This window comes from Pestalotiopsis fici (genome assembly GCF_000516985.1).
Source record: "Pestalotiopsis fici W106-1 unplaced genomic scaffold PFICI_Scf_10, whole genome shotgun sequence".
NCBI lineage: Eukaryota > Fungi > Ascomycota > Sordariomycetes > Amphisphaeriales > Sporocadaceae > Pestalotiopsis > Pestalotiopsis fici.
In genome coordinates this window covers 19705-47638 of record NW_006917100.1, presented here as the reverse complement: position 1 = coordinate 47638, position 27934 = coordinate 19705, and the positions used below count along the sequence as shown (strand labels likewise).

Here is a 27934-nt window from a genome sequence, read left to right as displayed (position 1 = left end):
CGCCCAACTGATCAAGATTACCATCAGAAGCGATAATAGCCTTACTGGGTTAAGACTGCTTTGAGCAGGCATATGGGGGATGCTGCGTTTCTGCAACTTGGATTGGCTCTGAATTTACACTGCCACCGCCAATAAGACTTCGCGTCACCACTTCACTTACAGGGAGGCGACTCGGCAGAGCCTTACAAGGCATACTGCGAGAGGGGTAATTTGCCTTCTTCACCAATCTTTTCCTGGTCTCTTGAACACCTTTGTTTTCAATCTTTTCGAGATCAAGATCAATTTCAGTACTGCCATCACTTCGGTCGGCATTTGATACGTATTTTTGTCGATCTATCACAAAACGGTCAAAGCATCGAATATCGTGTGCGAATCTCACCGGCACCTCGCCCAAGCCAGCCGCTGCCAACATGCCTTGTGTACTTTGGTAGAGTCAACCATGACGAAGCGTGGTTCCTCCATCTGTGGCAACCATGGATCCGACAAGTGCACTGGGTGCAGCTGCAGCAAGCGCACAATTCCTTGGCTATGGCGTCAAAGGTCTGATCTACGCCGCTCGGCTTCTTCGTGACATCAAGGGAGCACCCGATGATAGCCTACGGATCGTTGCACGACTGGAAAAAGAGATCGCGTCCATGACAAGGCTGTTGTCTTCAGATTCCTCAACATTCTCTCAGTTCACGACAGCACAGTATGTGCACATTGCCCCTTGGGCCCTCGAGGCCAGGAAAGCATTGGACGAGGCCAACAAAATTTTGGCCCCGCTCTCATCTCAGTTGGACGGATTGAGAAAAGAAGAGGGCGCTGGAAAACGTCTGTTGCAGGCATGGAAGTCGATCTTGACGGTGAAGGCCATGCGAGAGGTCAAGAAACAGCTGGACACGATCCAAACGCTGAACGTTAGCCTCGTGCGCGAGTTGCATGTAGCTGGCTTTGAAACACAATATCTTCTGCGGTGAGTCGATCATCATAAGATCGCACTAGACTTGTTAGGATTTATTCTGATCCGAAATCTTATGGCAGTGAGCAAAGTGCCGAAGCTCTCGCCAAGGTCACTGAAATCGCCACGGTGAACAATGAGCTACAGCAAAGCATAGGCAACCTAAGCAGCCAATATGACAAAACCAGCGAGATGCTGATGGCATCCTCTGACTTAGTAGCGAGCGGTGTTGAGATGCTAAATCAAGCCAATCAGGACCATCAGGTTATCATGACACAAGCCATCTCTTCTATCGGCAATGAGATATCCGCAGTCAGGAGGGGAATGCAAACAGTCGATGAGAACAGCAGAACTCTGAACCTGTCAATGAAAAGTATCGAGACAACTGTGATCGATCAAACCCTCCTCTTGGAAACACAACTGGAGAATTTCATTCGCATACAGGGTGATGAGAACCAGAGGGTCCTCGTCGTAGAGATGAAGAAGATGCTCGTCACTGAATTGGTGGCTACAGTAAATCATTTCGCGAGAGATAACCTGGTTTCCACCAAGCCCAAGGACTCTATATCCCAGCCGAGTGTTGTTGCCAAAAGCACAAATTCCAGTCACACAACTAGGAGCTCTAGCTCTTTAAGATGCTTGTGCAAGCGTGGTAAAATATCAACAAGCAAGAGATACGGGCTATTCAGATTCAAGATCGACCACCAGAGCAGCCAATTATGCCCGCTCCACGGAAAGATCGCTCAGCATAGTTATTCGATCGAAACCCGGCTGAGTCCGTGGCTCAACGGTGCTTTGGAACTGACCCTCGGTGCACTGTGTTCAAATTCGTCTTGGTCTATTTTGCCGTCTCTCAGATTTCACGGAACTGTCAAAAGATCAGAAAGTCCAATCTATCAGCTTTTTGATAATCTTTATAAGATCTTACCTTATGACGGTGGCTCAGGAATTAGATTGTACAGGAGCAGACCAGATTACAGGAGCAGACCAGATTACAGGAGCAGACCAGATGCCGGGGAACTCTTGTCCGATTTGATATTTGGCATCAAACAAGCCGTCACATCAGGATCAGCCTCGTGCAGCGATGTGGATGAAAACGGTAAAAGTCTACTGACGGTAAGTTAGTGCCCATCGCACATATGCCGCTGGCTAACAAACAAAAAGGAAACAGCCAATCTGATGGTATTAATGAAAATTTCCGAAATTTCTGGTGAAATTTCCACATTGTTGGAAATGTCCCGGAAGGCCGAGCTCGATCCAGCAGCGAGTATGAGAGGCTACTTTGGGAACGGATTCGACATCAAAATTTTTGAATTTATCTTTTTATTCCGCTCGCACATATACATTCTCAACACATCATTGTACAACACAATTATCCAGTATGAGGAAATGGCCGAATCGTTTCAGACGCGTTATCGCAAGGTCAAGGATGGAGAGGGTAAGATATTGATGCAAAAGTGGATTACTGGGGATCCTGATTTCGCAGCAGGTAAGCAATGTGATCATTCACATGTGGTTCTTCGAATTCTTAGTAGTTGGGAAGGCCAACTTGACTCCGCTCCGTGCATCATGAGCTGTCTAGTCTTTATCGTTCGTATGTTCCGCCAGTGCTGATTTATTGACAGCGGCGGGTCATGGAGACCCCTTGCAACAGGCAGTCCTTCGGCGATCGTTTGATGGATTAAAAGGGCATTTCCGCAATGATAAAAAGTACGACGGCCAATCTGAGGATCATGTCAGCCTGCTTGTCATGGCAGTTGGCTGGCTAGAGGGACTTCAATACTTGATTGAGCACCAAAATCACCTTGATTTGGAAGCAGCATTATCATATGCTGCATCGCAAAATGCTGCAGAATCTCTAGAGATTATTCTTTCCGCTAATAGCACGAAGCTATTCACTTTGGAACATCTCTTACCGGGGGCTTATCCTGGGCATTTCTATCCAGCACTTCTCCACACATCTGTGAGCGACCTATCTTCATTTCGACGAGCAGTCGAAGAACTGCGGTATCGAAACGACGATTTCAGACACGCCTTGCTGGATTTATTCCGTGTTCCGCTGGAATCGCCGCCGTCAAGGCATAACATATGGGTGCGGGATTTTACTTACAACAACTATGAGTTCCATGATCTCCTCACGCAAAAGTTGCGGAACCCTGAATGTCTCGATGAGCTTGATCCTTTCATTTCAGCATCTCTATACTACGTGACATTCGACAATTTCTCCTCCAACCACATGTATTATCAAGCCCTTTTCGACGCTGGCTTTGTGCATACAGATACTCTATGTGGACGCATCGGCACCCCCCTAGCTTGGCTCTGTCAACAATCACATGGAGTTTCAATACTCGACAATGTAGAGAAATGGCACAAGGGAGTCTGGTGGTTTTTGTCGAAAGGGGCCAACCGCAGCTTCTGGTTTTGGAGAGGAAAAGAGACTGGAATGGACTGGTCGCATTTGCAGTTCTATGTGGCTGCTACCATGGAGCATGGTTATTATTCTCCTCGCAAACTTTTGAGATATTGTGGGCAGGAATACGTTCAGGATGGTTGTTTCTGTCCTTGTTCTTCTGGGGGTTGCATTCCACCATTCAAATTTTGGCGAGACTGCGAGGCGGTTGGGCATGAGCATTGTCGAGACCGGCTGAGTCGTCGCTGGACAGATTTGACAGACTGGACAAATTGGCTCAATTACTCCGCATCGCAAAAGGAACACACCTACCGCGAGGTATGTCGGCTTGAATTGTTCGATCGCCTTGGTCTGAAGCATCGCTGCTGCATGGGTTCATCAGATAATTATCAAGAACGTGAGCTCTTTCGGCAAGAAGATGCAAGGTCGGAAAATCAACTGGAGCTATTGATGAGATTCTATAGAAGTGTTCGGCGACTTCTCCTCGATCAGCCAGTAGAACGATTCTGGTCAATTTGGTGGGCCACAGTCGACGTTGTGGTTCTGCCATTGCTACCTGTGGAAGCCTGCACATGGCCGCATTTTGCCTTGGGAGAGACGGAAGGTGGTTGGCCCACCGATGATGCTGTGGAAAGTTTCAAGAACAGAATAGCGATCGCCAGAGAGGATCGGTGGGCTGAATTGCTTGAATCAAACGGCTACAAGGATTGGGATTATGACGATGTGATCAAGGCCCATTTCGCGCAATTATTGCAGAGAGCAAAAGAGCACAAACAAAGGAAACAATCATGGAAGCGGCATCGCCTGGTGCTGAAACCGAGATTCGTCGGCCGGAAACATCGAGGTATTTCGAAAGACAGGACAGACAACGAGTGGCAGTGGGTTTCCGACTCTGATGATGAATGGGTATAGATGCTGTACATGAGGATACAGGTTTCTAAAGAATGAAAATTTGCAGCACGGGACTTGGAGACACTGTCATATATGATAGTGCAACCATCATTGGGAACAGTCTTGTTTATTTCGCCAGTGGATTGGCATCAAGACCGATAAAGCACAAAGATTGATACACGTGCATTATGGCTTGACCACCTCCTGTCACGCTGTGGTGCAACAAATGGTCCACAATATATCTCCTGATGGCAATTGTATCTATCTGGTTTTGCCAGTGTACATGTCGGTTTATACTGAGTCTAAAGTCATTTCGCGTAACCCCAAGCCGCCCAAGCTGCACCAACTGCAAGTAGCCAAGGTGCCGAGACCTTGATACTCTTGACGATAAAAGTGTTTTCTCTTGCCCTCGACTCCTTACTATTTTCCTGCTTCTCATTCGCACTTGGAAACTCCTCATTCGGCACATTGACACCCAAAAACGCACAAAGAGGCTCCCAGCCAGAACCCAACTTGTACTCTAGCCTCCTCTCCAGCGGCACTCGCGCCCTAATCTCCCGAAAATAGGCATCATAGGCAGCCCGGGCGCAGTCAGCATCCACCTCCAATCTAGTCCGAGCACCAAAGAAGCCCAAGATGACCTTGCACATGGCATGTACAGGTCTAATGCCCAGGAACCACCAAGTGATAAAGGCGTGGAAACTCGAGTTGGGCTCCAACATGACCTTGTCCCGAATCTGTGATTGAAACGTCGGCCACCACGTGTCAAAGTCGCGCTGGACCACGACGACTTTGGCCTCGGGATACGCGTCAATGAGCTCGAGCGCAAACGGCGAGGCCAGGTCTGTCACGGCGTCGTACTTGTCGCCCCAGAGCGCGTCCCAGTCCTTGCGCTGGTAGGGCGGCCGAGGCGTCCCGCCTGGGACCCCCGGCCAGGTGGCTTCGGCCGCCTCTTCTATTTGTGTCCACGGGCTGTCCATGACGCTTTCTAGCAGTCCGTGATGTGTCTTGAAGCCTAGGATCTGGTATGCCATGGCCATCGATTTGGTGCCCATGCGAAAGAGGCTTGCGTTGATGATCTTGAGGCCATTGCCGTCGTATTGGACTGAATGTTGCGACATGGTGGTCAAACGTTGCAGACAATGTACTAAACACAAGATACAATACAAGGCGAAGACTGTTGAAGTAGAATGCTAGATAATATATCTAAAGTTGAAGGATCAAACATCATATCAGCAGTCATCTTTGATAGGGGGTCAGCTTTGTGACTTGTCTCTCTATAGCGTTGTTGGTTCCAAACTTAGTGCTGCTTTGGCTACCAGGTTGATGATCCTTTACACATTGCCAGCCAACAAGAACGCACGTATCATGTTATTCCCTGGGGCAGAGCCGAAGAAGCCAATCATTATTTTTTCATACAATTTTGCTGTGCCGTGCGCATTCCCAATTTTAGAAGACTCTAGATATGATCTTGCTGAATGCACGCCATTTCCGGTGCTGAGCGATCTCGAGGGGGCGGTCGCAACTAGAGCTTTGACTTCCCAGTCACCAGCGTCCTCGAATCCCACTCCCATACTTTGCCCTGAAACCGCGTCTTTTCCCATTCTTCTATGATTTTGTCTCGAATTTTGTCGTCGTCTTCCCCCAGTATTTGGTGATATACCGATAATTGCTCCATGAAGCCAATGTTTGGCTGACAGACTGGTCTCCCCTCACAGACCTGGGCCAGCGCCTCTGACGGCGAGATCCCATATTTCCACATCAAGTACGCGCAAGCAATCGTCGCGGACCGAGACTTTCCCATGGCGCAGTGAATAAACACGGCACCTCCGCTTTCGAGCGCGTCATCAATAAATGTCGTCGTGGTGTTGAAATAGCAAAGCAGGTTCTCCCCAGGCACATCTTCTGCGTCAATGTGCAGCTGCTTCATCCTTTCGAGCTGCCTCGCGTCCACGTCATAGTCAATGACCGAGACGACGTGCGTGATGCCAGCCTCCTTGACAAGGTTGGTCTGGAAGAGCGCCCTTTGGCCGCCAATGTACAGGTTGCCCGCCCGTGGTATTCGATCCAGCCAGCCCATGGCGATGAAGCCTTGCTGCGGCTCAACAAAGATGAAGAGGATTTTGCAAACGCATTAGTGAAGCATCAGCCTGATTGGAAACTGAAGCGATTATGGAGGAACGGATCGCATGAATTTTGATCATCGTCAAGGCGCATAACAATCAATACGTGAGGTGAGACGATCACTGTTTGCCGAGGTTCGGAGATAACCCATTGATTTATTCCCGAATGTACTACGTACGTAGTACAATTTGACAGCACTACAGAATGAATATATATTCCCTTACACCATCGACGTCGAATGCTAGCACCCTTCTCGTAATCCTGTTTGATACTTTCAGTACACCCAACAATCAATAAATCATATTATAAAATGTTACTTGAATGGCACAACAATGGAGTCACCAGCAAGATTGATGTTCTGGGTTGGTCGTACACAACAATACTGCTACTTTAAGCATTGCATCATCAGCTTTTTTTTTTTAAATAGAGGGAAGAGTGATTTTATTTTGTCACTACTTGCTCAGAGAGCCAACTATACACTCACTGACCCAACTTGATCTGATGAACACCTCAGTGAGACAGTCCAACGATCCAACAATGTTTCGTCAGTAAGAAAGCGATGTCGCTCTTCCAGCGTCCCCCTAAAAATATTTTTTTTCTTTCGTTTTTCTGTAAGCATGTTCTCAAACACTTTTGCGACCGCACGTCATCGGCATATCAGGACTGTTTCAAAGCCTGACTTTTGCACACTCATGACGGCTGCGATCGAGAAGGCTTGTCGTGCTGTCCCATTAAGGGACCATGATAATTCCGCCGTTCCTTACGCACCTCGTGCGTGAACAAGGTCCAACAAAACCAAAAGGTGAGCAATGGATCAGGGCATCCTCCGTCACTCGATCTGGCCACAGGAGGGCTACATGATCGAAGCGCCAGAACCACTTCCAGTATGACTTGCCGTCTAACACATGCGCCAATACTCTTTTCACAAAAGCCAGCAGCCAAAGCCGCTGCTCCGTTTCAATAGTCTCTTTTCTTTTCGTCCATCAAAGCGTGAAACGTCCGTTCATCACTTCCGTATCATCGTTCAACTTTCGGTTTTTGCCCTGAACCGTTTGAAGAGTTCATGTCGCCAACACAAAAAGCTTCTCCTAGCTTCTCTACCAAGCCCGAAACGCCAAAAACGCCTCCCCTTTTTAGACCAACCACCCGTCCATCTGGTATGTGCCGAGTCTCATATTGCAATGCGTCTCGGAAACCGTCCGTGACGAATGCGAAGTGCAAGTAAACATGACCGCGAGAACAAATGAGACCATGATGGGGTATGATGCAAACCATAAAGTAAAACCAATAGCATAATATGTACAATGCAAACAATTCAGGGCTCTGTCAGCACTCCAAAGGGAAAAGATCAGGAGCAATCGACAGAAAAGCCCTATCGGGATTAGGCTTGAGGTTGCTGAGGTTGCTGACCTCGGCCTCCACCTCGGTAGTTGTTGTAGCCACCTCTGTTTTGGAAGCCACCACGACCCCGTCCACCTTGGTTGTTGCCGCGATAGCCGCCACGTGACTGGCGCTGCTGGCCATCGCCGCGTCCACCTTGACGAGGATCATTTGAGCCTGGCTGACCACCAGGGTTGATGGGCTGTCGCTGCGGTTGATCCTGCTGGGAGCGCTGGCCGTTCTGGTTCGCAGGGGCAGGGCGAGGAGGCGGCAGGGTGTTAGCTGGGCGCGGGATGTTCTCGGGGTTCTCGTAAACGTAAAGTGCCTTGTCGATGGTCTGAGGAATAGGTTGGATCTCAGTTCCAAGGTCGCGCTCGATGTTGTACAGGTTGAATCGATCGTCCCAGTTGATCAGGTTGATAGCCAGACCAAGGTGACCATACCGTCCAGAACGACCAATTCGGTGCAAGTAGGTCTCGGCATTCTTGGGAAAGTCAAAGTTGATGACTACATTCACGGCCTGAATGTCAATACCTCGAGTCAGGAGATCCGAGCAAACAAGGTTGCGACACACGCCATTTCGGAAATCGTGGAAAACGCGGTTTCGTGCGTGTTGCGCCATCTTGGCGTGACTGTAAAAGCACGAGTAACCCAGTTCCGTGATCTTCTTGGCGAGAAGCTCAACACGGTTAGTGGAGTTACAGAAGATGATTGACTGGTTGATTTGCAGTTTCGAGAACAGAGTGTTGAGGCAGTGAACCTTTTGCTTCTCCTCAACAAAGGCGTAGTATTGGGTAATACCACGCAGCGTGAGTTCATCCATGAGGTTGATCTCGTAGGGGTTGACCATATTCTTGTCCGAAAAGTCCTTGACGGACAGAGGGAAAGTGGCAGAAAACAGCATGACCTGGCGGTCCTTGGGGTGGAAGCGGAGGAGCTGTTCAATGACGGGCGTGAATTCTTGGGAAAGGAGCTTGTCGGCCTCATCCATGATAAACATGGGGCACTCGCTCAGGTCGGCAACATTCTTTCCAGCCAAATCCAGAATACGTCCGGGAGTGCCCACTACTATGTGGACGGGATCCTGAAGACGAACGATGTCATCTCTGAGGCCAGTACCTCCAGTTGTAACCATTACATTGATTCCAAGGTGCTTTCCGAGCGTTTTGCAGACCTGCGAGGTTTGCATGGCGAGCTCTCGAGTGGGGACGAGGATGAGACATTGAATCTTGGCGACCTTGGGGTTGATACGCTCTAGTGCCGGCACGACAAAGGCAGCTGTTTTGCCAGTACCGTTCTTTGCTCGAGCAAGAATATCGCGACCGGTTAAGGCGACAGGGACAGATTCCTCCTGGATTGGGGAGGGCTTTTCGTATCCGGCTTCAAAAATGCCCATTAGTAGGTCTCGCTTGAGGGCAAAGTTCTCCCATTCGAGTCCCTTTGTGTTTGTCACATCCTGCGAAAGAGAAACATGAGGTTAGACAGAGTAATAGAGAATGTGAAATGGCGCATTCTTTGACGGTTCGGCACCTACCTCAGTCTGATGCCTGGCGTCTTTTGCAGGTAGGTTGAGATTGCTCTTCCAGTCTTCTGATGAGCCTGCATTGTTATCGCTGATTGTTGAAGCGCGGAGCTTCTCTGCCAATTGGTCGGACATTGTGAATATGTGGTCTGGGTTTAAGATGTGTCGGAAATATTGGCACGGACGTTCAGTGAGTGATGCCCGGTGGTGGCTGTAGTTTCACTTGATGCTTGATTTTGGTGAGTGGAGTGATCGAAGGAGAAGTCGCACTGCAGACCGGCTCTTGTAATCGTGGGGTGGAATAAGTGGCGTGTTTTGAAAATGTCGTCGCCACTGTAAGGTTGAGATTATCGAGAATTGTTTGCTCTCGAGTCTTGTTGTGCAGTTGGTAATCAGGTCCACCAGTGTTTCGCAGGGATGGATGATGTCAATTAACGAAGCAGCTCGTGGGGTGGAGCGCGGAGCAAAATGGGATCGAATGGTTGGAGTTGCGATGGGAGTGACACGGCGTGATCAAATCGACACAGGACGAGATGTTTCCGAGGTCGGAAGAGAGGCAAAGAAGAAATCACACGAGCAGGCTACGACAGATCACCGTCGAATCAGTGCCAGCTCGAGGAGGGTTGAGATCGTGGAGAGAGGAGGTGGGTGGATTGTGAGATGGGTGCGTGGCTTGTTCTCGGTGGGAGAGTGCGGAGTGCGTGGGTTGATGACTCGTCTCAAGGCAGTCAATGCCGCTCGGTCGGTAGGACGTTTGAGTGTTTGTCGGGAGGGAGAATTGGGGAAAAATCAATGTTGTTGTGTGTTTTGTTTGTGTCGTTCGAGGGGGGGTTCCATCAAGTGGAGGATCGAATCGGGGGCTGAGAATTTTAGTGGTGGTGAGAGAGATCTTTGGTCGAGGTCGGGCAAGGTCTGGTTGGTGCGATGTCGTAGCTTCCATCTGACTGAAGCACCAGACGGGAATAGTGGCTGATCAATACCTAGGTACCTTACTAGGCTGGTTCCATCGCGTGTGAACCCCCATCACTTATCCTCGTCCAAAATAACACACGATGAGATAAAAGAAAGCAGAAATGGAACGGAGTCCAAAGTAGTACAGATTCTTGATTGGTGGTATCTTTCTGGACATTGTGATCCTTCTGCTGGCAGCAGCTTTTCAAAGCCATTTCTGTGCTCTTCATGTATTGATATATGCTGGTGTTTGTCTTATACATGGGCATCCTGGACCCTTCAACATGCTGCTTTTTGGAATATCTATTCGTGGCATCTAGGAAATCTTCAAGTGTGCAACATGTACTCTGACGGCAATTGATCATTGTAGGAATAACAGCAGCGATTTGCCAGACTTGATAACAAATGCCAGTCTTTACACAACGTTTGCTTTGGCATTCGGTCGGAGTCTGGACGACCCTGAAAGAGCTTGGGCGGGTCGGAGAGAGAGAGCTTGAGCCAATGCCATCATTTCTTCCATGCTTAGAAGTTAGGACAGACAGGTCGTGCGAGGAGAAGCCAAGTCAGACTGCCGGGGCAAAGGGAAGAATAAGAAGAGTAACAAAAAAAGAGTAGGTAAGAGTTCATGTACAGAGAATTGATCAGGACAATGAAAAAAAAACAGAAGAGGAGCCCTCCAGTCCTTTGCTTTATATAATACCCCAAATGCACTAGCCCATCTTACTATTTGCGACCTGCAAGTCAACATGCAATCAATTGCCTGCCTGCCTTGATGTACATGTAGGGATGCACCTTAGCTGGCGGGCAGGCGGGGTTCAAGATCGATACCGGCGCTTGATAGCGGACCCTCGGATGCGCGCAGCTTACTTACATTGGGGGTCTTGTGCCAGGTACTACTTACATTGTGAATGACGACCTCGATATCCATTACACCTCAAATGCCATTTCCTCTCGGACTCTTGTCCCTCTGACAAAGAAAATTGAGTTTCGTATCAATTCTTCCACAGTTTGAACCCTGCATGAGTCCTCATTCAAACTCGCGATCATGCTGAAACCCTCGACTCTTGCTATTTGTTCGAGCTCGAACCTCCCCACCTTCGTTTGGCCCTTCTCGTCGATAACGTCACCATCGCCATGCTTGCGATCAAGACGACTTTCTGCATCAACCCAACGCACAACACGACAGCAGCGGAGAAGCGTCCGTGGCTACGCAACAGTGCACGATGGACACAATAACTCCTCCTCCAACTATCATCCCGATCCTTCCAAGTGGCCTTCGGCCGCCAATCCGACACCATATCAAATCTTTGACCAGAAGATGACCGCACCCTACAGCAAAGCACGCTTCTACGAGCTAGTCAAGCTTTACCATCCTGACAGGCACAGGCATAGTCTTGATGATACCTTGTCTGATAAAACACGTCTTGAGAGATATCGTCTGGTCGTAGCCGCCAACGAGATTCTTTCCGATCCGGGCAAACGGCGCGCATATGATCTCTACGGTGCAGGGTGGGATTCGGTTCGTTCTATGGACAACATGAGTTTCCGTAACGCCGATCATAGCTGGCGCAACGAGCCGGGCAATCCTTCGATGAATGCGACGTGGGAAGACTGGGAAAGATGGTATGGCGAACGGGGCGGCGGTCAGAAGCAGAAGCAACAGACGGTCTTCATGAGCAACGAGCTGTTTGTCGTTGTCTTGTGCGCTTTTATCGTTGCTGGCAGCATGGGACAGGCGAGACGAGCGAGTGCAAATACAATGGCCATCATCGAGATGCGAGATCAGAAACACGACGCCATTAGCCACGACATGGCGAGAAGACGAACTGAACAGGGTCCCTTGACTAGGCATGAGAGGGTTGAGAGCTTTTTGAGACAACGAGAGGGTTGGAACCTTGCTTCCTCGACTGCATCGCATGGTCACCACCATGACGAGGAAGGCAAATGAACACGCCCATTTGCCAGGAAAGAATACTAAGGAATCCTGCTGTACATATGAAGGCATTCCCAGTCCTCAGCGTTCAACATGTCTGAATATCATCTGTCCCTGCTAACCATAGTCTGAATGTTTGTATTAATATGCCTCAAACACATCATGATATTTTTATTCAGACACTCAATGACATGTTGTCCAAGTCAATGGTAGCTCTATCGAATACCTAGATATTCGCGGCTGCAGTAGGAAATGCTTTCTTGTGTTAGTCGAGTATAACTGTGGCACAGCACCTCCTCGTCCATACATTACCTAGTAATCAATCAAATTACCCAGATAAGTCATCTGCCTTGAGAAATATTCGCATGGACTAAATTCTTAGTGCCGAAGGGCCCTTCAATCGAGAACTTTAATAATCAGACTTGTCATCGTTCCAAATGACTGTTTTTGTTAAACACGCACCAGGTCTCGTTTCTATTCGTTGATTTTTTTGCTTGCCTGGTTGACTCCATTGCCTTTCCGAGGGTTAAAATTGCAGTGAAACCTCATTTGTGACAGTGCTTACCTCACCAAGCTCGCCACGACCCGCCATGGCGCCCTACAGCTACATAGTTCAACCTCAAAAGGGACATGGTCACACGCATACAATCATCTTCTTGCATGGAAAAGGAAGCAACGGCGAAGAGTGCGCCAATGAGCTCTTTGAGAGCGAAACCTCGGAACATTATGCTCCCAGAGGCCCGCAGACTTTGGTCGACTTGTTCCCTACCGTGAGATGGATTTTCTTGTCAGCACCGCAAACACAGTCTACGCGCTTCGACTGCATCGAGTCGCAATGGTTTGACATGTGGTCTGTCGAGAACCCTGAGGAGCAGGTTGATTTGCAAGTCGAGGGCTTGGCAGAGAGTATTTTGCTTCTGCGCCAGACGATAGCGGAAGAGGAGTCAAAGGTACCGCAGCAGAAGATGTTTCTCGCTGGCATCAGTCAGGGCTTCGCGACTGCAATCACGGCCTTTTTGTTGGATGAGTTTCACTTTGCCGGCCTTGTTGGTTTGTGCAGTTGGATGCCGATGGGGGCGTATCGTGCTATCGAGAATAGCAAAAAGGTCGAAATCCGGTCCAATGGCAACACAACCCGCGTGCCCGTGTTTCTTGGGCATTCAAGAGACGACAACGTGGTGCCCATTGATAATGGACTTGCACTCAGGGATTTTCTATCGGAACGCGAATTCGCAGTCGAATGGCACGAGTATAGCAATGGAGGACATTGGATCAACGAGCCAAGAGGAGTTGAGGACGTTGTGGGTTTTCTGCAATCAAATGGGAACTGCTCATGACGGGAACAAATCGAGTTGCTCACTACAGCATTCAAACATAAATTAAAGTATTTTGTTATTGGCAGACAACACATCACTTTTAAAAGAGTAAAAAGATGTTCATACTTCCCATAGTTGCCAAAATTGCCCCGTTTTCGCCTTAGCTAGTGCCCATGGTGCTGGAAGCATTGGCCTTAGGCATGCATCAAGCCTCAAAGACACAACCTTTTGTACCTTGATCTACATTATGGCGATTGCCTTAGTTTAACAGTCCTTACCATCTTGCTAGGCAGGAACCCTTGGAGACTGCCTGTTAAATTGCCTCAGATCACGTGGTTGATAACAATATAAGTAGCATACAGCTACAGCTTCCGTTTGTTTGGTGCAAAAGCAAATAATACCCTTCCTTCCCACATACACCCACCAAACACTGACAAACACTGACCCCTCAAATTTCCGCGTTTTGGTGCAGCTCACTCACCATGGAAGACGAATACATCCCCTCAGATGCCCTTGGACCTCAGAGGTGCAATGTTTGCGACAAGATGACTGGCTTGAAACTATGCAGTGCCTGCAAAGTCGTCAGCTATTGCGGTGCTGCCGATCAGGCCACCGATCGACCACACCACAAGAAAGCGTGCAAGGCAATCAAGAAGGCCCGAGAACACCTCGAGGCCGAGGAAGCAAGGCTCCGAGCGCTGCCCGCCGACATGTTCCGACCGGCAGATGTCTTCAACACCTGTGTTGGGAGATTCTGGGGCATCTTGGACACGCGTGACTACATGCGAGCAAGATATGCAGCTGCCGATGCATTGCTCAAAGTCAATACTCGCGTCGCTGTTGAAAAGGCACTCGATCACTTGACTGATATGCTTCGCCTCAATCGGAGCGACAACATGGGTTTGAGAAGCATTGTTCCCGCACTTCAATTACGACTCGGTCGCGAGCAAGAGTGCTACGATTTCCTCAAGTGGTGGGCAACCACTGGCAGTCAGGGCGATTACGATTGGGGTGATACCTCGCTACCCCATCTAGATATTCGTGGAGCCGATGTACTCGAAGGCATCGGAATGTTCTCCAGAAACTCAGAAGTCGCTCATCTTGTGGCTCTGACGCTTCTCAAGTTGCGCCTTTTCCTCGACCTTTCCCGTTTCGAGGATCCGGATTACATGGACGACATCGACGATCCTGATCACAAATTCGATCCATATGAGCGGTCTCCAGGATCTCTTTCAAGAGACCTGATGCGCCGTGACAATGTTGATCTGCGCAGCATGACCGAAAAACTGCAGAAACAGTATCACATGCTCCTGAGCCGCGTCCAAGAGGAGAACCCGCACTTTTGGTCATTGCTGGTGGACGACGCGATTGATCCAGTCGTACCACCCATGTATAGTCCCGGCACGAAAGAAGAGGCTATGCTTGTTCTCTATTACTGCAAGCAGGCCTGGGAAGAAAGTGAAGATGCCATACTTATGGTTGATGCGGACACAGCAAAGCTGACTCCCGTATACAAGGGCCCAAATGTCGCCGCTAATGCGGGCACTGCTCAACCATCAGTTGGGAATCTGGAAAAGCGTCGAGGCACGGGAAAGGTGTTTCCGTCGATATTCACACCTCCGTCGCCTACTTCCGAGCCAGAAGATCATTTCCCTCTCTCCCTTCTGCCTCCCAAGCATGTTTCTCGCTTTGTCCACCTGCACGATCGCAAAAAAGGCCTTGTGTATGTTGATGGCGCATGTTCGAACAACGGGAAGTTGAGCCCGCGGGCTGGCTGGGCCGTCGTATATGATGACCGCTATGGATTAACAGACTTGAAGGGGCGGCTAGAATCCAGAGGTCCATTTGGAGAGGAATACGAGGCCACTAGCAACCGCGCCGAGCTGCGGGCAGCCATCGCAGCCTTACGTCGTAAGGATTGGCGGGACGAGGGCTTCGAATGCCTTGTCGTTGCGACAGATTCTTCATACGTTGTGAACGGTGCAACAGCATGGGCAAGGAGCTGGCTTCGTAACGGATGGACCACGAGTGAGGGCCACGCAGTGAAGAACAAAGACCTGTGGGAATTGTTGCTGGGCGAGGTTGAGAGATGGGACGAACAAGGCCTGAAGATTGAGCTCTGGAGAATTCCAAGAGAGGCCAACACCGAGGCCGACGCAGCCGCAAAGAAGGCTGCTGGAGAGATGATGGAGTACGAATTCACGGACGGACCCGCCGTACTTGGATCCCGCGCCCTGCGCTACAAAGTCATTGCCGTGGGCCTTGACCACCAAGGTCTCCTTGAAGAGCAATATCCAGATCTCTGTTCAGTTATCAGGAATAGGGGCAGTCTTTATCAAGCAAGTGGAGAAACAAGCGCCCTTCAACTGCTCGGCCTGGAAGTGCCTCCAACTGTCATTCTCATCACTGATGGTGCCGTTGCACGCTTGACAAAGGTTTGGGAGCGCATCATCGACCTCCTCCGTGGGGGCGTCACTGTGGTGCTAGCTGGATTTTTCAGCAGTTCCTTGAATGAAGGCCAATTCACCCGCCTCTTCGCAAAGATTGGTCTACCATGGGAGCGAGGTTCATATCACCGGGCCACGGTCAAGTTGCGCCATCAGTCCGTCCCGGCTCACCTGCACAACTCACTTCCTGTTGAAGACAGCCAGAAACCGCTATTCGTGAAAAATGTCGACAAATCAGCGATTTGGTATGCTGAATCAAGCAATCCCAACGAGGGCGCAGTGGTGTTCGCTAGCGTGGGCAACGGGAAGCTGGGATATGTTGGAGATTGCAGTGGTTCTGAGGCCTCAACCGCCATCATCAAAGCCATGTGTGGTCTTTCACCCTAGTTTATGTGTAATTGTAGCCAAATTGATATACTAGCTGCTCAAAGTCAAGACTGGTGTATGATAGTAATCAGAGTCAGGCGCCTGAATGCCTTTAGACCGCGCATTGCCTAGTATATTTACCACGGACGATATGTCGTTTGTGATTATTGCGTGCCGGGCACAAAATGACATTACTTTGCAGCCACTAGCTCGAATTCTAACTTGATGTTGTCGTCAACATTTCCGCCCACCTTCTTGCCTTCAAGCTCCTTCAATTCGGTGAATAGGGCTATGGATACACGTTTCACATCTCGGGCAGGCTCGAGCCGAACTTGGCCGCCCGTGTGAATCTTTTCGCCTTCCAACGTCGCCAAGTCCCAAATTGAATCATCCTCAGAAGTTTCGCCACTCAGAAGGGCATTGTAGACCTTGTCCAGCCTCTCGGCCTGGGCCCCTCCGGTAGGAGTGACCGACACCAAAGACACACCAACGGCACCGGTCGGATGCTTGACCACTTGATCCTGCTTGTACGGCACCCGGAGCTCGCGCTTGGTATCATCAAGGCACCAAAAGGGGAGAAGCCCTGGTTCCAAGTTTTTCTTGCTGCCATCTTGGCCCTCTTGCGCGGAAGAGATTGCCCATTTCAGCTCTACCCCATCTGGACGGTCTCGTCCTCCTGGTGTCAAATCACTGTAAGATATCCCAGTGTGTGATTCTTTCACGGCCGTCTGTATAGTCTTGAAACTTTTCCCAAGCTCGCCCAGACCCTCGCCAGCGCTGCCGGGAAGAGTCAATGCCCAGTCGATGACGGTGCCCTCCTTTTGCTTACCCCACCTGTGCTGTTCCCGCTGGACTGGGTCGATGCCGGGTACAAAGGCAAAGAACTCAATGTACGACCCGTCGGCAAACAGCACCAGCGCATTGTCGCTCAGGCCGCCAGCGTGGCGTCCGCCCGGGTAAAAGGTGAAGAGGTTGGCGAACCATTCTGGTGGGGACGTGAGGAAGGAGTGAGGTACGAGGATGACTATGTGATCCAAAAGTGGCGTTGTAGCTGAGGATGACATTTTTTTTGCTTCTTCTACTTTGGGATTTTCTCTTTCCTGTACTCTTTTCAATAGAAGGAGTGGTGATGATCAGATCTCAAATGCAAGGGACGCTGGCGCCATTGTATCAAATGACGTGCTTTTTTGTACATCCGATTCGGAGAAGTGGGGACTGGTATGCAGGCAGGCGAACACAGATGCCAGAAGCAGTCTGAATATCACATTGGCAGTACTATTGGAGACAGAGGCAATGACACTAAACAGATATCAATGCTTTTGTCAGGCAGAAACACGGTCAACACTGAAGTAAGGGATAATCATGTTGACTGCAATCTATCTAGAGCGTGCAAACATCATCTCATGTATAAATACTTACGCCTCCAGCCAGAGCAATGATCAAATGAAAACAAGACCATTTACGTACATCAAGCAAAACCATTCTCCCAGCCATGAATCGCTTCGTCAGCAAGTTGACTCAGCCGGTGCATCCGGGGGTGATAATGATGATGTTGGAGTAAGTCGAGCTTTCAGGTGGATCATATCGTTGACTAGATATATCGTTAACGGCCTTTCCATAGACCCAAGAGCAAACATGAGGAAGAACAAATCTCGTCAGCAGATCCGAAAACACAATGTCAGACTGATGCGCCTAAATCCGCTGGACAGTGCAGTCCTGGATCGTCTGATCCACAGATCACAAAGTGCTCCAAGCACAAGACCACAGACACTTGAAATTATCCTTGGTCGCCGCTCAGATATCCTCATGAATGGCGAAATGGATTGGACTTTTAGCATCACGGAACATTACAAGGGGTCTGGTGTTAGAAATGGAAGTACAATGGATATTATCTAAAGACTTTCTTGAGAAGAATGGTTATTGTAACTGCAATATACTGTGGTATGGACCATTCACTTATGCCTTGATTTCCGTGATACATTGATTTGTACTTTGCTTCTGCCATTTATCTAGTCATTGTTCGATTCTATAGTTTTATTACCAACCTCGCTTCTCTAACATCAATAATTCATACACTCGACATTCGAGTGACCTGGTCCCCGGCTCTTACAATGTGCTGCCCTGTCGAGTCGCTAACCATCTTCTCCTTTTCCGACGGCTGCATCTTCCAAGCCTCGACTTCGCACCCTCCACGAAGAACACCAACCCTCATGGTGGAGAGCAAGTTGTGAGCTGCGTTAGAGTGGTCATAGACACCTCCGTTAAAAATGGCCGTGGCATCTTTACCAATGGCCGAGCCAATCAAGGTCTTGCCTCCAGGATGGTCCTGGATAAAGCCGGCAACGTCGTGGATCACACCGGCAATGGCCACGAGAGCCTTGCCGTCTACTCTAGCATCCCTAACGAAGTCGTCCCATGAGATCACGGGGAGTTGATCCAATGGGACACCCCAGTCGAGTTTGGCGCGGCGCTGGTCGAGTTTCTTTTGGAGTTGTTGGACGCGACCCTTTTCTATTTCGTTTGAACGGAACTCCTTTAGGTCGTAGGCGAGACCCACTTGCTTCCATACCCAGATCATCCTATTGATTCTTGCATCAGTATGAAGTCTTACATGTGCATATATGAATGATGATAACATACCACTTAGTAGGATCGTATTGATACCACTGGATAGCATTGCGGTAGTCGGATGGAAACTCGTGGTGGAAGTTGTGGTCTGCGTTGAACAATGGTTAGCATACCTTTTACTGAATACCTTTAGTCTTTATTGTCTAGGAGAACTTACATCCTTCACCCAGAGTAACCAGCGCTGTGATCATATTGTCCCTTGGCGAGTTTCTATCATCAAAGGGCTGATCACCAAGCCAGTGCGCCAGTGAGTTGATACAAAACGTAGCCTGCTGGACAAAGCAGCTGCGCAGAATACCGGCATAGATCAGGCCTCCCTTCCAGTCACCCCAGACACCACAGACCAGAGCGGGAAAGACCCAGGCCATGGCGACGACGGAAAAGACATAGTGGCGGTGCTGCCAGACGACAAAGGGGTCCTCGTTTAGGTCGGTAATGTCGGCGCGGCCGATGCGCTTGGGATCCTGCTTCATGACCATCCAGCCCATGTGCGAGTAGGCGAGACCCTTGCGGACCGAGTAAGGGTCCTTGTCCGTGTCGGTGTAGCGGTGGTGGGCACGGTGGCCTCGGGACCACCATCGGATCGAGCCCTGTACGGCGCCGGAGCCGCAGGCGGCAAGATAGAATTTGAGAATCGGGGTGGCTTTATACGAGGTATGAGACCATAATCTGTGATAGCCTAGTTGGCTTTGTTAGTATATATGTGTTTCAGTCAGATAGACCAATCACGAACCTGCTGTGATACCAAGACCAGTGTTGAAATAAAATATGACGGCAAAGATGAAGGTATATGGATGTAAAGGGACAAAGTAGGAGCTCACTACTCCGATGAGAGGAATTCCAACTACGAAGACGACATTAAGCCAATCAATATGTTTGTACCAGTTGAAGAAAGTAATGGGCTCTTCGCTAATGTGTGGTTTCCTCGCAGGAGGTTTCGATTGTGTCTCCATCTTGTTGAAGAGATGAACAGTTGCACTGAACACGCGACCAGCAACAGAATAGATTCGTGACTTTTCAGATAATGAGTTTGCAGCGAACAAGTCAGAGCATTGAGTAGAATCCGTGGAATATTATATTTGATATACCTACAGATACAAAGCCCCAACCAAGTATTACAAATGTAGCTCAGCATTCTACAAACTAGGCAAATGGAAATTTGTAGGGCATGTTCAAAATCACTTGTTGTGTGGCAAAGCCATTATGACGAGCCATTATGGGATGATGTTTTACCAGTCACCTAAACGTCAATCAATTCAACATATTCGGAAGTGCAAGCGCAGGATGACTGTTCCCCCCATGCCGAGAAAACCATATACCAATAAACATGTGACAGCAAAAGGATCCATCAGAGGGTAGCTGATTTTTTACTCAAACATGGTTGGTTGCCTAACAAGCTGCGCACCGTACGATTTCCTCGCATTCGCATGTTTTGTTAGTTGTGTTGGGATATGGTCTGACGTTCATTTTGTTGGGAGTAATTTCGTACCGGCTTAGCGGGTTGCAGGACAAGGTTGGAGTGGGTGGAGCCAAGGGATTGCTTTCCGGGGCGGACGAGACCTAGGATTTGCTGGTTAAGCAAAGACAACATTGGGCTATTTGCGACATGTGAGACCGAACATAAAATATTGGAAAAAATCAAGAAAACTCTACTTGTTCCAGAAGTTCATTGTGCTTTTCAATCTTGTCTTGTTTGATCGTTATTGCATACGCATGTGGCCACGAGTGATAATCATTACTTTCAAGTAATTATAGCCACTACAACCGCTAGTCAATGATCTACTATAACGAGTCCAGTAGGTTACCCACAACCCACTCTCCTAGGTATTCAACTCTTTCGGCAAGCTTTCTTTCGTCAACTATTTTGGGCTTGGTCTGTTAGTGTAAGAAATTATATAATCGTCTTGATCGGGATGATTTTTCCTTTCTCAGCCTTTTCGGTCATCTGTTATATATGTTCAGTCGTTCGCCGGATCTCGACAGCTTCGTCCTTGAATATGGTTATAACAGAGTGATGATTGTCCTACATGGAAGCATTCATGTAGAATGAATATAGTTTGACGGCGCGGCAAAGACTCGAATAACATGCAAACACCTTCTTGTTTCGAAAGCTTTCGGATAAGCTTACGGCACAAGGGACTGACAAGACAGGCACGAAAAAGCAAATGAATACCTCCTTGTCATGAGGCTCTACTGTGATGCCACAACGATTTAAAGACGAGCCGTAGAACCAGCGGATGTGCCATACCGACTGCGAGATATCAACTTCTTCAATAACATCGATACATTATTCAATATGGTATCTCTATCCAAGATGGTCCTCGCTTGGACTGCGGGTGCTGTCGCTCGTGCTGCTCTATCCGACTGCTTCACTCTCCAGGGCATTCGGCCAGACGGCACTGATCTCCACCACGTAATTGTCACTGGAGATAATGGCGTTTTCCAGCTCTTCCAGGCCAAATTCACGACCAACCACACGGCCGCGACCAAGTTTGGCATTGCTCGGGCGAGCAGCCATCTGGTTGATTACACAAACAAACGCCGCATTGCCAATATAGGCCTCGGTTACGATGACGACTTTATGCTTTTTGATCCTGAACCATTACTGCTCAACAGGGATCCGCTCCTCTGCGGCCTCTCCAAAGACGATGGGGTCCTGTCTTGTGCGGCCAAGAGCGATGCGACCGTTCATGTCATGGTGGCCTGTAGTGGGGCAGGTCCAGAGGTATTCATTCGGGTTCCGGGACCATTGCTGGAAGAGGAATCCAATGACCTTATCGAGCCGTGCTACGAGGCCACACTCGTGGCAAGCCAGGCAGAGGGATGCGTGTTGCCGCTCTCCAGCACTTCTAGGACCATCTCGCCGGCTAGTACCAAGTCTGCGACGAAATATCCCCATCCCAACACCACTTCTGCAGACCACCATTGGCAACCTGAATCAACCGCTTCAACCACTTCTCGCCATTGGAATATACATCATTCGCACGTCACTCCCCACCAGCCACAAAGACCCAGTATTTTCTAGACACCGCAGGGGAGGGCTTGGCGGAGATACTTCCCGAGATGATGATTGGTGCAGGTTTCATGTCGATGACTGTAGAACGAACAAATGACTCTTATGACATTTCATTGTTTGGTTGATGCGGTTCTGTGTTATGATCTGAACTGTATTTACTGTTCTGACGTGTGAGCCCTGAGCATTGGGACATATTTCTCTTCTAGAGCGTTCCGCATGGCCTTTTCTGCGTTTTGTGGGTTGATTCTCTCCTCTGCGCCTAGCCTCAGCATGCGTCCGACTAGGAACATGAGCTTTCCTTGAGGATACTGCTTATACTCGACGAATTGTTGCACAATATGATCCTGTCCTTCGATTGCAGAATCCGCCAACTCGGCATACTCCTCGTCAGATAGTTCATTGAACCACATATTTTCCGACTCAATGGCATCAGCAATGCTTGCGTATTGAGAGGGAACAGTGCCTCGAAACACTACCCAGAGGAGTTCCTTGGCAACCTTCATGGTAATCTGTCGTTGATGGAGAAAGAGCAGAATATCAGCCAAGTAGTCGACAGGAACACGCTCGCACTGTCCGTCAGCCGTGAAGCCGAGCTCCGAGACTGAATCGTCATGAGGATTCGCCGTCAGACGTCCAAGTTCGTGGAGAATCCAATTTGCAGCTAATTGGAAGCAGGCGAGGTTCGAGGTTGCTTCAGCAGGTAATCTAGACACCAGAGCATCAATGACATTCCAAAAGTACTCGACTCTGTTGCCACCATCAAGAGCGACTAGCGAGAGCGCATCTTTGGGAGTGAGCTGAAACTCTTGAACAAGCTCATCTACTTCAGCATCTGGCAGTTGGCCCAGGGTACCTCGTAACCGACTGATCAAGTCCTGGCCAATGAAGAGCGGCGAAAGATCCGGATCAGGCATGTACCGGTAGTCGACCTCGCCTTCCTTGCCTCGGAGTCTTCGGGTTTCTGTCGAACCGATAGACCAGCCACGAGTTTCTCCCTCAATGGTCCCACCTGCTTCAAGAACGGCAATCTGCCTGTCGCGCTCAGCAATGATGGCATCCTCGACAGCTTTGAAGCTACTCAGGTTCTTGATCTCGGTGCGAGTTCCTAGGGGGCCTTTCGGGTCATTGGTTCTCCTGACGGAGACATTAACATCGGCCCGAAGTCCACCCGCTTCCATACCTGATACACAAGAGTCGACAGCATTGAGGAGAATCTGGACCTTGCGCACAAAAGCAGCGGCTGTTGCTGGGTGGTGGATATCTGGGTGGGTGATGATTTCAATCAAAGGCACGCCGGTTCGGTTGAAGTCGATCCAGTGTGTATTTTCCGCCTGTGCCATTGTTTTCGCCGTATCTTGTTCCATTTGAACCTGCTTGATACCTATCCTGAGACCATCGCCATCCTCGAGGGCTATCCCGTCTCTTGGTTGCAGAGTGATATGTCCATCGCGCGCAAAGGGCTCGTAGTACTGCGTAATTTGATACCCCGATGGCTGATCCCAGTGAAAGTAATGTTTCCTGTCGAAGCGGCTTGTTGACTGTATATCGCAATTCAAGGCCAGTGCAGCTCGAAGTGCTGGGATCAAGGTCTCTTTCTGAAAGAGCGGCTGGCTTCCGGGAGTAGCAAGATCAAAGTATGCAACATGGCTGTTGGGCTCATCGTTGAATGAGGTGGCAGCAGGAGAGAAGAGCTTCCTGGCCGTATTGAGTTGTGCGTGGATCTCAATGCCCACCGTTAATTCCCAGCCCTCAACCAACTGGTTGTTGGCATTCTTCTTCTTCTTCTTTCCCGACGCCTTGGCCTTCTTTGCCTCGTCCTTCAATTGCTTTCGAAGGGGCACATGGGCTGCAGCAGTCGAGGGTGCTACCACGGTGGCAGCCGTCGGGGCTTGCGTTTCAGTGTGGACGCATCGTGAACTCGAAAGGGCAGCAGGAACTGAGACTGGTCGCCGAGATGATGCTGCTGTGGCTTGAAGTGATCGCAGACAGCCGCGCCTCGTCACTTGGCCGTGCAGCAAGTATCTGCTGAGGGCCGCCGTCGATGCGCGAGGCATTTTCTTTGGCGAGTCGAGAACTGCCGCGAGACTCTGTTCAGGGTTTGAGCGAAGTGTCGTTTGTTGGCGTTTCGCAAGGGAAAAGTGACGCGATCGTTGGCAGCTAGCGAAGCTCCAGTAGCGCAGAAGCTTTCAATTGTTTCTCGGTCCCGTTGCATCAGCTCCCCGAGAGTCCCCTGCCATCACTAACGACCCCCACTGGATGCACCCGCTAAGGTGCGCTGATGACCATTGATCTCGGGAGCTACCGATATGCTGGCGGCCCTGGACTGAATTGGGTTCACGAATTAAGGTATCCAAATGCCGAGATCAACTCACTCGCGTAAGAAAGAACCTAATAATAATACCGCCTCGCCTTTTGGACCTGCATATAGAACGGCACCTGCATCAACCTAGTCTCTATATGCAGATAGAACCTGGGCCATCGTAATGACTTGGCTGTGTCTGGATAGAGCAGTATGTTGTTGACAAGAAACATACCGACCTCTTGCGCTGAGGTAGGTAGGTACTTTAGCAAGAACGACGTGCGACGAGCATTCCACTTTCGACTCCCATGGTGTTATACTATATGCTACTGTGTACTTCACCACCGAATCACGGACCACGACCAAGAATATTTGGGTAGTACTAGGATCACGTACACACACCCATACACACCAATAAATAGTAAATACTATGCACCACTCCAGTAGTCAAAGATGCCAGGTCAGAGGATCGGAAGACTTGGTTGGGAGGGATTCCAAAAGCCTGATCCTACGTACCATGTGACCACATATCACCACCTCTCTATTCGGCAGTACCCCTCCCCCTTCTCAGCCGTGTGTCACCACCACCTCGTCAGGTGAAGTCGCTGTGGCTCTGAAACACTGCAGACTCCAGCTGTCTGACACCCCTTAGCTACAGTACCCAAAGATTGCACACTCCAATCGTATGTCGTCACTGACGGGACGGGTAGTAAATGTGTCTTGATCTCTGAGACCACCGTACCAAAAATTCCCGTTGTTCCAGCTCGACAACCAAACAGAATATGTTCTTCTCACCATTTTCGCGCTTTTTAGTATCTCGTCGCAAACGCATAATGCGTCTTATATCACCATTCTGAGGAGTCTTTATCTCTTCCCAGGCTCACTCTAGTCTCTACCCAAGCAGGCCTCGGCGGATAGTGCCTGCGTTGGCTGACCCAGTGTGCGCGCGCACGCGAAAGCCTCACGGTCCAGCAGAAGCAGGCGTATCTTTAAAAACAACGTGGCAAAAGTCTTGGGATCGACCAGACTCATATATCGATATTGGCATCTCGTTGCGACAGTGATATTCGGATTACAAGAGCGAAATTATGGCCACACTGGCTATGGCTGATCAGGGAGCCCTGTCAATTGGTAACAATATTGACGATGCAGCGATAAGTGGTCACATTCCATCGCCATCAAGCCCTGCGCCAGAAAAGCAATCACCGGGATGGAAGAAATCTCATCAACGACTCGTTACCGCTGTGCGCGTAAGTGATGTGGTAACCTCGGACAAGGCGCAAGAAATTCCGGTGCAAAAAGATATACCAGTAACACCGGGTGACAATGGGAAACTCATAAATGCTACAAAGGAAGAGACTGTCATGAAAAGCCTTGCTGATCAGGAGCCAAGCGCTGGTATACCCCAACCTTCTGAGCTTCCAAGCACGAGCTTTGAGGGTCACAGTCTGGTTGATTCAATGAATGAATCCGAAAGCTCAAGTAGCAGTGATTCGACCGTCATCGGATCATCAGACGAAAGAGGTGTAAGTAGAGGGAGGCGCGGCAGAAGTCGCAAAACGTCCTCTCAGTCGACAAAGCTGGATGCCTTGAGATATCTCGAATCCGACTCAATACGGACTTCCTCAAATAGCTCTCCATTCGGTCGTTCGTCAGTGGCACCGCTCAATACATCGCCGTCCAGCCAAAGCAGCACATCGTCTCGCAGCAGTGGCTTCTACAGCGACGGGCTTACTGGGGACGACACAGACCGGAGTACAAGCCCAGAGCAAAGTCCGTTCAATCGAGGGCTCCGCATCAGGCCGGGGCTGCCTTACATTGGGAGACGGCACAGTAGCTATGGTACGCCCGAGATGCCAAGAGGAAATACCACGCTGCCTCACGTCTCCCCCAAAGTCCTCACTTCTCGAATACTTGGACAGCCTCATCCGCACGTCTCCAACCTTCCACGAGCCGAGAAGCTACCCTTGACCGGTTATGAGCAGTTGGCCTCCCAGCTATCTAGTCAAGGCTCTGAGAGCTCTGGACCCCATCTGCGACCTATTTATCGCAGATTTGAAAAACTGAATCATCGCCTGCTGTTACATCTGCAAGATGAGATTTCTGAGTTGGAAGAGCAATTGCACAGACTTGACACTGCGGATACACAGACCAGGAGGCTGCAGACTTGTATCATGCCAGCGTCTCGGCGGGCTGAAACTCTAGCGGGAGGCGAGCTTCAATGGCATCGAACAGATATTCTTGGCAAGATTGGTTTCAAGTTGGAGCAATACAGTGAGTTTTTGTCCTCCAAGCAGCTGGATTCATTGTCACTGGTGCCCAGGTTATCTAATATAAATGCAACGACCTTTGAATCCAGCAGCTGACCTTGCACAGACCGTATTCTAGCATCATTTCAAGCAACCGAATGCTTCGAGACTCCAACCATGGCTGACGTTCACGAGTATCGGGGATACTTGGCAACTCATCGGCCAATCGTTGAGATTGAAAGTCAATTCCTTGATGCAGGAGAGGACCTCATCTGTCTCGGTGACACTTTCGACAGCGGGTACGACGAAGATGCGGCACCAACTCCCACGCCTCGTCGTGGCTCAATCTCGTTCGAGCAGAGGTCGCTAGATGATGATCCCCAGCAGTATTTTCCGACTGTGAATGACAAGGACTCTGCGTTGGATGATCCCTCAGTCCCGATAAATCTTGCCCTGGCCATCGCCGTGGTCGTTCCGACATTAATATTCAGCTTGATCCCGGGCTTACTTGGACGCATGGTCGTCGTAGCCTTGGTGGGGACTGGGGTTGTTGGCATACTCAGACGAGGCCACGTGATTGGCACACGCGTGACAAAGGATTTTTGCATTTGCGCTGGAACATATGGTGCCATTATGGCAGTGATTGCGAGTGTTTGTGGATAGTGAATGCGGAGCAATTTCGATACCTACAAGCTCACGGGGCACAACTGGCTCAGACATGTGGTTGGAGCAAGGATAATAGGGCCATAAATTGGTGCATTAGTTGGGAATTGGGACATGACTTGGCTGGTATCTGGGCGTTGGGTTGGATATGCTTCATATTCGATATGATGAGGCTCGAAAATTGATAGCGAGGTAATACCAGAGTAGGGACTCATCGCACCAGTTAATACTATTACATGACTGTTCAAATACCATGGCAATATAATGCTCTGAATGAAGAGTTGTTCATCAGCAACCATGGAGGTGCAATCATGGTCAAACGTATTTATCTGTTTTTGATTACCAATGTGGCTCGAAATGTTCTGCTGGGTTATTGTACACTGGGGTACGAATTCCAGACGCTGCAATGAATACTCTGGGACAGTTGCCTTGGAGGGCCATCGTAATCAAACATGATGATTGACAACACGCACAAAATCAACGCGGGTTGCGGTAGATATCCAACATGTAGTAGCAGCCTGCAGTAGATCCCTGATTTCAATGTTTCCAGTGATAACCATGCCAGCGGCACAGAGTGGGAAGGCGCTCAGCCCCACCAACAGACTTGTGGTTGTGCATGCAAGAGTGAGGATCAGGTTGCACCGAGAAAGAATCCATCTCTAGAACCTCGGCCTAGTTTGATTACAGCCTTTCTTTATTTCACCAACATGGAATAAGTGACTTGAGAAAACGACTCAACATCCAAGGAGCATTAGTTATTTACGGCACAAGCTATGACTGCTTCGGCTCTTTCTCATTG

At 49.5% G+C, this 27934-nt stretch overlaps 12 protein-coding genes across 12 annotated transcripts; 6 read left to right on the top strand and 6 right to left on the bottom strand.

Moving 5' to 3' along the window:
* Positions 1–473: 473 nt before the first annotated feature.
* PFICI_12229 (uncharacterized protein) lies at positions 474–4262 on the top strand (the record flags this gene model as incomplete). Its single annotated transcript, XM_007840810.1, has 4 exons — positions 474–955; positions 994–2056; positions 2105–2429; positions 2566–4262. 4 exons carry the CDS (start codon positions 474–476, stop codon positions 4260–4262), a joined length of 3567 nt encoding a protein of 1188 aa, XP_007839001.1.
* A 287-nt stretch (positions 4263–4549) lies between these two features.
* On the bottom strand, positions 4550–5362 carry PFICI_12228 (uncharacterized protein; the record flags this gene model as incomplete). Its single annotated transcript, XM_007840809.1, has 1 exon — positions 4550–5362. The coding sequence occupies one exon, from the start codon at positions 5360–5362 to the stop codon at positions 4550–4552; it is 813 nt and encodes a 270-aa protein (XP_007839000.1).
* A 404-nt stretch (positions 5363–5766) lies between these two features.
* PFICI_12227 (uncharacterized protein) lies at positions 5767–6321 on the bottom strand (the record flags this gene model as incomplete). The annotated part of the gene is made up of 1 exon (XM_007840808.1): positions 5767–6321. One exon carries the CDS (start codon positions 6319–6321, stop codon positions 5767–5769), a length of 555 nt encoding a protein of 184 aa, XP_007838999.1.
* Positions 6322–7746: 1425 nt separating this feature from the next.
* PFICI_12226 (ATP-dependent RNA helicase DHH1) lies at positions 7747–9402 on the bottom strand (the record flags this gene model as incomplete). Its single annotated transcript, XM_007840807.1, has 2 exons — positions 7747–9201; positions 9280–9402. 2 exons carry the CDS (start codon positions 9400–9402, stop codon positions 7747–7749), a joined length of 1578 nt encoding a protein of 525 aa, XP_007838998.1.
* Positions 9403–11263: 1861 nt separating this feature from the next.
* PFICI_12225 (uncharacterized protein) lies at positions 11264–12166 on the top strand (the record flags this gene model as incomplete). Its single annotated transcript, XM_007840806.1, has 1 exon — positions 11264–12166. The coding sequence occupies one exon, from the start codon at positions 11264–11266 to the stop codon at positions 12164–12166; it is 903 nt and encodes a 300-aa protein (XP_007838997.1).
* Positions 12167–12741: 575 nt separating this feature from the next.
* PFICI_12224 (uncharacterized protein) lies at positions 12742–13488 on the top strand (the record flags this gene model as incomplete). Its single annotated transcript, XM_007840805.1, has 1 exon — positions 12742–13488. One exon carries the CDS (start codon positions 12742–12744, stop codon positions 13486–13488), a length of 747 nt encoding a protein of 248 aa, XP_007838996.1.
* Positions 13489–13949: 461 nt separating this feature from the next.
* Positions 13950–16301, top strand: PFICI_12223 (uncharacterized protein; the record flags this gene model as incomplete). The annotated part of the gene is made up of 1 exon (XM_007840804.1): positions 13950–16301. The coding sequence occupies one exon, from the start codon at positions 13950–13952 to the stop codon at positions 16299–16301; it is 2352 nt and encodes a 783-aa protein (XP_007838995.1).
* Positions 16302–16471: 170 nt separating this feature from the next.
* PFICI_12222 (uncharacterized protein) lies at positions 16472–17344 on the bottom strand (the record flags this gene model as incomplete). The annotated part of the gene is made up of 1 exon (XM_007840803.1): positions 16472–17344. One exon carries the CDS (start codon positions 17342–17344, stop codon positions 16472–16474), a length of 873 nt encoding a protein of 290 aa, XP_007838994.1.
* Positions 17345–18348: 1004 nt separating this feature from the next.
* On the bottom strand, positions 18349–19861 carry PFICI_12221 (Acyl-CoA desaturase; the record flags this gene model as incomplete). The annotated part of the gene is made up of 4 exons (XM_007840802.1): positions 18349–18859; positions 18921–18996; positions 19066–19587; positions 19642–19861. 4 exons carry the CDS (start codon positions 19859–19861, stop codon positions 18349–18351), a joined length of 1329 nt encoding a protein of 442 aa, XP_007838993.1.
* A 1343-nt stretch (positions 19862–21204) lies between these two features.
* PFICI_12220 (uncharacterized protein) lies at positions 21205–21933 on the top strand (the record flags this gene model as incomplete). The annotated part of the gene is made up of 1 exon (XM_007840801.1): positions 21205–21933. The coding sequence occupies one exon, from the start codon at positions 21205–21207 to the stop codon at positions 21931–21933; it is 729 nt and encodes a 242-aa protein (XP_007838992.1).
* A 146-nt stretch (positions 21934–22079) lies between these two features.
* Positions 22080–23978, bottom strand: PFICI_12219 (Glutamyl-tRNA(Gln) amidotransferase subunit B; the record flags this gene model as incomplete). Its single annotated transcript, XM_007840800.1, has 1 exon — positions 22080–23978. The coding sequence occupies one exon, from the start codon at positions 23976–23978 to the stop codon at positions 22080–22082; it is 1899 nt and encodes a 632-aa protein (XP_007838991.1).
* A 1333-nt stretch (positions 23979–25311) lies between these two features.
* PFICI_12218 (uncharacterized protein) lies at positions 25312–27135 on the top strand (the record flags this gene model as incomplete). Its single annotated transcript, XM_007840799.1, has 2 exons — positions 25312–26497; positions 26600–27135. The coding sequence occupies 2 exons, from the start codon at positions 25312–25314 to the stop codon at positions 27133–27135; spliced, it is 1722 nt and encodes a 573-aa protein (XP_007838990.1).
* Between the last annotated feature and the right edge of the window lie 799 nt (positions 27136–27934).